The 10,646-nt window shown below is 43.9% G+C and overlaps 1 protein-coding gene across 1 annotated transcript in view; it reads right to left on the reverse strand.

The window, feature by feature from the left end:
• The window catches only part of UBE2L3 (ubiquitin-conjugating enzyme E2L 3), a 49,140-nt gene that overhangs the window by 30,442 nt on the left and 8,052 nt on the right, over nucleotides 1-10,646 (reverse strand). Inside the window, exon 2 of the mRNA XM_004680941.2 lies at nucleotides 2,244-2,339. Within this exon, the coding sequence (XP_004680998.1) occupies nucleotides 2,244-2,339 (96 nt within the window). The remainder of the gene's footprint in view (nucleotides 1-2,243; nucleotides 2,340-10,646) is intronic.

The following is a 10,646-nucleotide window of genomic DNA, read 5'->3' on the forward strand; positions in this document are numbered from 1 at the left end:
GTTAAAGCGCAGCACTATGAAGCTATCCAGCAGCCACTGCAGGACAAGTTCTATCCCCAGCCAGGGAGATGACCCATGGTACAGCAGACCTCTCCTGTCTAACTCGCTGCTTCACCATTCTGTTTCCAGTGAATCCTCTCACCCCCGACCTCCCAACTATGGCCTGTATCCCAGTTCTTGTATGCATAAATAAATCTTTTTAAAAAATGTATATAGAAACTAGTGCTTAAAGGGAATAAAGCTGAACTGCCATGGTAACAATGAAGTATCTAGGAAACAACTCTCCAGTCTTACCGCCTACCTTTCTTCCCCAGGGGACTGGGCTTGCCCCTTTCTGAAGCAAGTAGGGCATATTTACTAAGCTGTTCCTGAGAACCAGAACCGTGTTGTAATGACACATTTTTAGGCCACCATACCTTTATCGATCTGGTTCTGCTTTCACTCCATCTGAGTGCACAACAAATGAGTTTTGGTAAAGATTTCCTGTGCAGACCCAGTTCCTATGGAAGGCAAAGCCTTCACTTGGACATTCCCCAGAGCCTCAGCTCAACACACTGGGATTTTACCAGTCAGTCTCTACCTTAGACTTAGTGAGACCAAAATCCATTTTATAGTCTCCACCTAGAGAAAACCAGAGAGGACTTAGTGTATGCTTCGGGAAGAGCCTTCTTTGACAGGTGTGGGAACGGTGTACACTTTCTCAGGGTGCGAATTCACAAGGATACACTGCTCAAACCTGACCAGCTGTTCCCCGTCAGGGAACACCACCTACACCTGTGGCCCACATCCTACCAACTCCAAGTCTTGAAAAATCAAAAGAACTCACCTCCAAAACCAGAATTTAAAATTTTGAGTACTGACACATTACTAAGTTATCCAAATTACTTAGTTATCCAAATGACTATGAAAATATATTACAAACCATTATTTGCCGTTCAAATTTCCATGGACTTTTAACAAAGGCATGCTCTCATAACCCATCAAGAAGCTTATAAAGTAAGCATGCTCCACGTTCCACTTTGACAAAGTAGCCAAGCTGCCTATAAGGAGAGATTTTATTCAACAATATAAGACAGGGTCAAGCACAGAGCAAAGGACAGGATCTGAGGCTCAAAAGGCAAGTGGGGGTGAAAAGAGGTGAGCAGATGTAGAAGAGCTGGAAGGAAGGGGAACACTCCTACAGAAGTCTAGGATGTGTGCCAGGGAGACCGGAAAGCACCTAATAGTCAAGTGAAGCTGATGTGGGGCTCCAGAAGGCAAGAATGGAGACAGAGACGGAACTCCTTCATGTACGATGGTAACCTATCATCTATGATGTTGGAAGCAGGGTTCCCAAGAAACAAAGGAATGAGAGAAAGGCAAGAGACTAGCAAGATCCGTTCAAAAATTAAGAGAAAGCAACAAGATAGAGTGAGTGGCATGGTGGTTATAGAACTGAAGGCTGGTACGAAGGCTCCAAATGTTAGGCGAGCAAAGAATTTCCAGGGTTGCCAAGTGAGAAAAAGTGTGAGGACTAAAGGAAACCCTTGCACTTGGTGTGAAATGGTTTCAGGAGAGTAGGGAAACTGGGATTGCAAGCTGCTATAAGTATAGGACAGGTCTCTAAGGGGGTGAGGAGATGAAAAGATGGAGCAATAGCAGACACTAAATGAAGAGGGCAGTGAGGCCACAAGAAAACCATTGTTAGGAGGCCCAAACCCAAGTGAAAACAGAAGTCTGTGAAACAAGTGGAGAAGTCTCATGCAGGGGCAGCAGGTGGGAGGGGAAGCCAGGCACCAGAGGCAGAAACCCCAAAAAAGATAATAGGTTTGGGAAACAGGTGGGTCATTAGGCAAGGTTTGAGACAAACGGGAGACACATACTGGCACAAACCAAGAATAAAATCAGATGTTCTGAAGGTTAAAGCAAGGAGAAAACCATATCCCGAGAGAGCAGAGAAGGTGGTCCCTGCCTGGACAATGAAGCCAGGCAGTCAGCGGGGAGAACAGGAGCACAGGAACACATTTCTTCCCCAGGTTAACCAGGATAAGTTAACCAGAAATGTTCGGGACCCCAGAATGTTACAAAATCAGTGCAAAGACAGGATTCTAAGGCTATAGTCCCTACCGTATTACCCTCGAGTGGCAGCCAGTCTCTGTGCATCTGCTGGCTGCCTATACTAAGAAGCTACATAGGAGCAGAGCCCAATAGCATACATATCACCTTAAATAATCTGATAAGAAGTGGAAGCATTCAATACTCACAGGAACAATAAGCCCTTGCCAAGTCAATAAATTAGCTTCATCAACCTGGATGTTACGGAAGTTTTTCATTCCACATTTGCGGATTTCTTCAAGCTCCTGTTGATTAACAAAGCATAAAGGGGTGTCAAATAGGAGAAAGCACCATATAAAAGATCCCTCCTGACTCCTGCAAATTAAATCGAGTTCGACTGGTGACAAAATTTGACAAAATTTCAGAGTGTGCTAGACCACTTGTGGTCTGGTTAAGGGACTTGGAGTCACAGTGCTCCCCATTAACCATGCCCCAGAGCAGGACACATCCCCAACCTTAGTGAACCTACAGAACTCAGTGGGATAAATAACCGCTTCTGTGGACACACCACTTCCTGTTTGGGCTGGTTACCACATCTCTGTGTAAACATCCTTGGTCCCTACACAGACAGGGTGGACACACATCAAGGGGGCAAGAAAAGTGCTACAGACCTAACTTCTGCCAACTGAAATTATCAAATGGTGACATGTGTTTGGATACTGAGGATATAAAGAGGAATGCAATGGGGGAGAAGAGTAAAACATATACCCAAAGTTTTCTAATCCTATAGATGCATTTTCATAAAGATTATACCTCAAAATAAGTACACAGTGAAAAGAACTATTTAGTATGGGATGGGGAGGGAGATAGGAAACCTTCACTGAGCCCCAGTTTCTTTAGCTGGGTAGTAAGATCCAGAGTTGTAGGCAATAAAAGGGAAACCATGTAGGAAATAGAACCCCCAAGGACAAATTATTATTACACACATAGTCAATGTCATCCAGCAAACACAATCACCGTGACTACTTCAGGGCACTGCCTCAAATGTCTTTAGTCTGGAATTGCTGTTAATTGTTTTTCAACTGTCATCGACCTGATTATTTCCCCTGACTTTCTGACAACTCAAGTGAAAGTTGGAAAAATGTTACAACCCAAGTCACCCATTTCTCCTCCATTCTCAGACACTTGAAGGGATGTGTACTTCCTAATGCCACCACGCCCCTCACCAACCCCTTCTCCATGGCACAATTGCTTCCTCCACAGCTCTTGGGTACCTTCTCTTGGGCAACCCCAGAGCATAGCTCAGCTGAGCCCCATCTCTTCTGCTGTGCAGGCAGGAGAGCTTGCTCACTAGCCTGGTTACCTCTCTGTTCCGGCCTACCCAAGCCTCTAAAACTGGGAGGTCTGTCCAGTGTGCTCACAATGGTAGTGGTGCTCTGGTCAGTTCCCACATCAGGGCCAAACGATTCCTCCACACTTCACATTCACAACACACAGCTGACAGTTTATAAAGTACAATGGAAAACACAAAGGTATGGAAAGAAACAATTCCCAAGGAAAGGGGAAGCTAGAGACACCGTTACAAGTCATAGGTTAGAGAATGCACAGAGCACTTTGCATAGAGAGTCAAGGAGAGAGCCCATCAAATGAGCATGTAGAAGAGGCAGTTGGGCCACAATGACACTTCACAGCAGGTGAGAGGCCCAAGTTTCTTCCCAGTGGCGCTATTCCTTGTCAACCCTAGCTAGCTACCAGTCATCTAAGCCTGAGTCCCAAACCCTGAAATTCTAGTCCAACAAGTGTTCACTGGAGGTTGAATTGGGTTTTTTTAAAAACAAGCTGTATAGTGAGAGGAAAGCCACTGAGATGACTCCATCTCTAAGCAACACTCTCAGTTTCTATGAGGAAGCAATGCTGGGATTCATGCAGTGGGGGTAGAGTGCCTGGTCCTCCTTCCTGCCTCTTCAAGAGGGAAAGCTTGGAACCTAAGGGACCACTCTAACCTGTCAACTGTTATCCAATATGGTCTGCTAAATGCCTGGCACTCATAGAAAACAATTGCCGGGGACTCTTCTGGATTGTCTGATCTTTGCCTTAGAAACAAGATGAAGAAGGAAATATCTTCAACTGGAAAAAGTGACAGTAAGACTCACACACTGTGCCACTACTGTGGTTCTAAGGCCTATCATCTTGGGAAGTTAGCCAGAGTGCCAAGACTGAAAGACGAAATATCACCAGGGCTAGTCAAATAAAGCACCAAAAAATTGTATAATGCAGATTCAAGCATGGCTTCTGAGAAAGAACAACACCTAAACCCAAGAGGGCAGCTGTTACAACATCCAGTTCATCTCAAGAATTTTTTTTAAGATTTTATTTATTTATGCATACAGAATGGGGATAGAGGCCAGAGGTGGAGGGGCTGTGAGAGGATTCACCAGAGACACAGTGGGGAGCAGAACAGGCAGACTGATAAGGTACACTGCTGAGGGGAGCAGTGGACGAGTCAGGAGAGGTCTGCTGTGCCATATGAGTCACCTCTGGGGCGCGGGATTGAACTCGCACTGAGGTGGTCATACCAGCTTTGCAGTGCTGAACTCCAACCTGCTGTGCCACCAGGGAGGCCCTCATCTCAAGAATTTCCACAATTAGTCATTCTAATTTTAAAAAGGAAAGAAATGCTAGTCTGGGGATTATGACACTTGGGCAGATTCAGGAAAAGGAAAGTCTGATACCTACATGACCATTCTGACCCACTCACTAAATAGAGTGAAAGCTCCAAAAAGCAGGTGTGAGGTCAGGGACAAATTTGTGATAGTGCTCAAACATTTATTCAATGATTAGTAATGAATGATGGAGGGCAAGTGGGATTTGGGTTTCGAAAAAAGGCTTTGAGATGGGAATGGCTCTTCCATTTTGATTTTCTGATCCTTGGCTAAAGGCACTGGAGTAAGATTCTTGGCTAGGGACAGAATCATGTTCCCTAAAGGCCGAGTCCTACACCAAAATATAAAAAATGTCTTACACTAAATACTGGCAGGAAAAAATATTTCAGTCAGAAGTCTGAATTTAGACAATTGAAAAAGAAACACAGAGGGATATTTTCAAAATCCACGAGAGGAAATAAATTTTTAAATAATAAGTAAATGTACTCTGTGTTTGGCCCTCCCTGGTGGCACAGCGGGTTAAAGCACAGCACTGGGAAGCTTAAGCCACTTCCTCATGAGTTTGATACCTGCCTGCCCTGGAAGAGATCCATATGGTGAGGCAGACCTCTCCTGACCCGCCTGCCACTCCGCTCAGGGGTGTACTTCGTGGGTCTGCCTGTTCTGCTCCCCCTCTCTGTCTCTGGTGAATCCTCTCGCCCTCCACATCTCTGTCCTGCACCCCAGTTCTATGTGAATAAATAAATAAATCTTAAAAAAAATGTACTCTATGACTTCAGAAACTCACATAACAAAATAAATGCAAAATAAACACAAGAAGGTAATTTTCAAAAGAATTATAAATATGACATGACGGGACTCAACTGTGAGATGGCAGTGAAAAATTACATCTTGCTCAAGAAAAAGTGAGTAGGGGTGCAGGGAGGACATCAAGAGAAATAAGAAACCAAGAGCTGTGACATGGGAGGAGGTCATCACACAAACCTTAGCCAGAGAAGACTGGGAGGCTCAAGGACTCTAAAGCAAAAACATCACTATACTGTCAAGTTAAGCTTATCAAAGACTGAGAGGCAATCTCCTTTGCATAATTCTAACCAAACCAACAAGGAAGAACAGATTATAAGGTGGAAGTGAGCCAGTAACAAACAAGCAGCCCAGTAATCTTTAATACAGCATTTCTCAATAGGGTGTTACTAGCATATAAGCAGGACTTTGCACTACAGCACCCTAAGCCTGGCCATTGCAGAGATACCAGGCATTGTGACACAACCAACCCCATTTCCTAACGTACTCTTAAGAGAGCCCCAAGTTGCTGAAAACCACTGCACTGTCAGGGGCCAGGATGCTGAAAGTCCTGTATTGCACAAGATGGTCTCTGCAAGCAAAAATTGTTGAGCCCAAAATGCCAATCACACCTTCATTGAGAACAATTACAAGATGGATTCAAGTCATTCAGACAAAAGATATGTGCCATCTGAAGCTGAGATAAGAAAAGGCAAAATGACTCAAGAGGACTGGCAAACTCGAGCAAGATTGCACCCCTCTAACAGAATGATGCTGAGCACATAAAACTGGGGAAAGAATTTAAAGAAACCAATGTAAATTCAGAATTCAAATTTAAAAGGTTATTATAAATGATGGATGAAAGAACTCAGCAAAGAAAATACAATGCAAGAGTAGACTAGCTCTAAAACAGTTAGGAAGATCAAAGCTAAGAACGAAGGAGCCCATAAAATATCCCCAGAAGGAGCCCATAAAACATCCCCATAAAGGTCTGTTTCAGTTCTGCTCAAAGCAAGAAGCAGCCCTGGGTCAGCTGTTCCAGGCTGATGGGGCACTGCTGACAAACCAAGAAGAATTCAAGGAAAGCAGAACCAGCCAAATCACACGCTCCTTCTTCCCTAATGGGGAAGAAGCTTACCAAACAGGACAAGTGAGGAGAGAAAAAGTGAAACTTCTCAAAATGAGGTCCATTTCTTAGCCCAGCAGTGGATCTGAGTAGATTTCAGAAATTTGAAAGAGCCTGATGTATTGCCCAAACTCCAGTCTGAGAAGTTTAATACCAACCCAGACCAAAGTTTGGTGTGTGGCATAAATGGACCTGCAGGCCCTGCTCTGCAGGCACTGACAGATGACAGAGGACATGGCTCTGGCCCCACAGGAGTGCACTGCGCCCAAGACCTGTACAAAAGCTTAGGCTAGTCTCCTAAAGATGGGACCGCAGGTGACAGTCACATACACCAAGCACCTGGCCACACAACTCAAATGTATGCATCCAAGTTTGGGGAAAATATTTAAGAAGTCTCTTTGTTTTCTTCTTTGGAGTGCTAAGAATGGGTCTGGGAAATCAACTGTTCAAAATTTCTTCAAGTAATCCTCACAATGGACTGAAAAACTGTAGGGGTGGGTTGGGGGGTGGGGGTGGGGGAGACTGATAATTAAGTAGTTTGTAGCCGCTGTTCTCTTTGGGTATACAGACTGATGTACAGAGGAAAAATCAGCTGTGCAAGTCAGGGCTACTTCAGATGTCAAATTGATGCTATAGACAGCAAATCTTAAGGTAGGTGTTGCCTGTAAATTTTAAAGTACATTCACTATCATGCTGTAATTTTGTATTGGCTGATAGAAAAAGGCACGATGGATCCCCAAAAGAGCTACAGAAAATAAAACTGAAGTTCTTGGCTGTTGAGGCTGAATTAGGGGTGAAGAAGCACTGCTATAGAAACCCACAGGTCAGACAGAGCAAGGGAGGTGCGGCAGGCAACAGCAGAGGGTAATGGCTTCATGGAAGAGAGGCATGAGATGGACCTAAAAGAATGAGGAAAACCAAATTTCTGAAAATAACAGGTTAACATATGTGGAAAAAGTTTATTCAAAGATGAAGAAGGAAGAATGTTAGGGAGGTAGCCAGGAACTCCAGTAATCACTGGAGTGATTACTAACAGTGAGGAACTCTCAAACGAGGATGTATGCCCAAGTTCCTGAAAGAGCTGTTCAGCACCCACACAGGGTGGGTGGGGGGAAGAGCACAGCCGAGCACCTATGTCTGGGACAGTTCCCAATGTGATGGATGGTGAGGTACCCTCCTGCTTAAGAATTGCCACACTCACCCAACCCATCTTTCTTTTAGCAAGAAAGATACGAGGCCCTGATTACTTTAGTGTCATTTCCACTGCTAGAAATAAGTTCCTAAAAGAGCTGACACCTCCTACTGAGCCAGGCACATGAAAGTTATGTAAGGAATCCCTCTTACTGCAACAAGTCTGAGGTAACAGAAACTGGAATATCATTCTGATTTTTTTTTTTAAACTAAATGCTGTTCTCTAGTCTGAAGATTCCTATAGGTAATAAAATCAAAATATCCCAATCTCCAATTATCTCTTCAACATATATAATTTATATAATTTATATACCTCAACCACCTCTTGGATGGTGGTTGCTTTAAGAACTGCCAAATTGTCAGTGAACTAGAAAAAGCAGAGGGTCTGTTGTCAGGCAGACCTGGACTCAAATCCTAGCCCCACCTTTTAAACCACTGAAGTTTCAAGGTTACCATTTTACCTGATAAAAATGGTATGAAACCTACATCACAGGGCTCAACTGAGAATTACAAAAAAACCTTACATAGTGCTGAACACTTAAAACTCTTAGTAGTATTCAATGTTAGCCTCACTCTTTTCCATAACTGAATCATATTTCTTAAAATCCAAGATAAGTGTCTGGATACCAATATACATTCTCTATTCCACACAATACAGACATGATATGGCACTGATGACCTATGACCAAATGTTTTATGATTTTTAGCACAAAATTCAGAAACAAATCAATTATATCCCTATTTAAAAAAAAAAAAGGGAAAAGAAATGCAAGGCAGGGGACATGTTAACATATTACCACCACATTCCCCTCTCCAGTTTAGAAGTTTAAGAGCCACCACCTTCAAAGTCCCCATAAAGAACAGAAAAAGAGAGATGTCAGGGGAGGTGGAGACCTCTGAAAGTAGCTATGTGAAAAGCAGTTGCAAGATGCTGAGAGGAGAACGAGCAGCTGCAGTTGGTTAGAACAACACAAGGTAGTGTTCACAATAAAATGCACAACAGATACGACTGGAGGTCCCTCCCTGGTGGCCAAGGAAGCACAGCACTACAAAGCTATCCACAGCAAGAGTTCAATTCCAGGCCAGGGAGGTGATCCACACGGCATGCAGACCAGACCTCTCCAGTCCTACCCACTGCTCCCCTCAGCAGTGTATTTCAGTCTGCCTGCCTGTTCTGTTCTCCATTCTGTCTCTGGTGAATCCTCTCACCCTCACCCCCACCCTGGCCTATACTCCAGTTCTTACATGCATAAATAAATAAATCTTTAAAAAACATATATGACTGGAGCCTCACCACATCCCTGAGATGGGCCAGTGCGGCATACAAGCTTTCATTGGACAGATGGTAAAGTCCAAATTCAGAGAAGCTCAAATGACAGACTTTGTACAGGGTAGGGCAGGAAGAGCCAGAGTTGGAATCACTACCTCTTTATGAACATCTCCCATGCAAACCAGTGGGTTAGGGTGGCCAATGCTTTTCCTGGGAAGAGGCTGTGCAAGGGCTCCTTTTCTCAAGCAGGATCCTAGAAGGGCTTAACTTGCTATGGAATAGCATTTCCCAAGATTCATAATGCCAAAAGTAGGAACACAGACAGTATTTGCCCTAGTCTTTCCAGCTAGTCACAAAGTGTATACACTGTGCAAGGAATGTGTCTAGGCTTTTCCTAAGAGGCAAAACTAAACCTGGCAGACAGAACCAGATGTTCGAGGCAAAGTTACACAAACCTGTCTTAAATCTAAGTCCAGGATCACTCTCAAACACTAGTTGTACAACTGATAAGACACTAATAATGTGAAACCACTATTCCCTGATTTTGTGATTACAGCAAAGTAATTTTGATAGAAATGCACTTTTCAAGCTGACACAAAGCAACCTGAGGCAATGGCACAAAATTGTTTATCTAAATAGAAGGCTTCAGAACCCTTAAAATTGCTTCTCTCATTTCAAATAATACTCAGCAAGGGGGCATGACACACACTAACACATCATCCCTTCTATGAGTGGGTAGTATGCACACTATCTTAATCACACTAATACGCTGAGCTATTATACCGCTAAACGTAGTTCCATGATCCCTGCGGAGAAACTAAACTAAAATCAGGACACCAAAGCTCAAGATGATGATACAAACAAATCCAAGGCAGAAATAAGATATGAACCCAGGCCCCCTGTTACTTGCTCAGAACACAGTACTCCAGGGACGTGGACCACTTGTCACAACATCAATCTAAGAGGACATGGCTGAAAAGTACTTAGTACTGGCTCAAAGGAATGTACTGCCCACATACCTCTATACAAGTGTGTCCCAGTTCTCAGGAGGGCATACTACCCCACCAGCTCCATACACAGTCCATTTTCAGCTACTGGAATTGCTCCTACAATGGGTTCTGGACCCATATGAACATGGGTGTGCCTAGCATTCTTGACCTACATCAGACACTACAGCTCAGTACCCATGAATGACACCAAGAGCTCCTCATGGGTACAAAATCACCCTCTTCAGATCTGTCCATACCAGGTTGAATGATACAGAGCTGGACACAGAGTAAATGAGAAGAGGCTGCTTACTTAAACTATATGGTGGGGCCTCCCTGGTAGTGCAAGGGGTTAAGTCTCAGTATTATGAAGCTATCTGCAGCCACTGCAGCATGAGTTCAATCCCCAGCCAAGGAGGTGACCCACATGGCATGACAGGTCTCCTGTCTCACCTGCTGCTCCCCTCAGCAGTGTATTTCAGTAGATTTGCTTATTCTACTCCCCACTCTGTCTCTGGTTAATCCTCTCACCACTACCCCTACCTCTGAGCTACATACCAGTTCTTGTATGCATAAATATTTTTTTAAGATTT

This window comes from Condylura cristata, unplaced genomic scaffold (assembly GCF_000260355.1).
Source record: "Condylura cristata isolate star-nosed mole 26May11 unplaced genomic scaffold, ConCri1.0 scaffold00011, whole genome shotgun sequence".
Taxonomy (NCBI): Eukaryota; Metazoa; Chordata; class Mammalia; order Eulipotyphla; family Talpidae; genus Condylura; species Condylura cristata.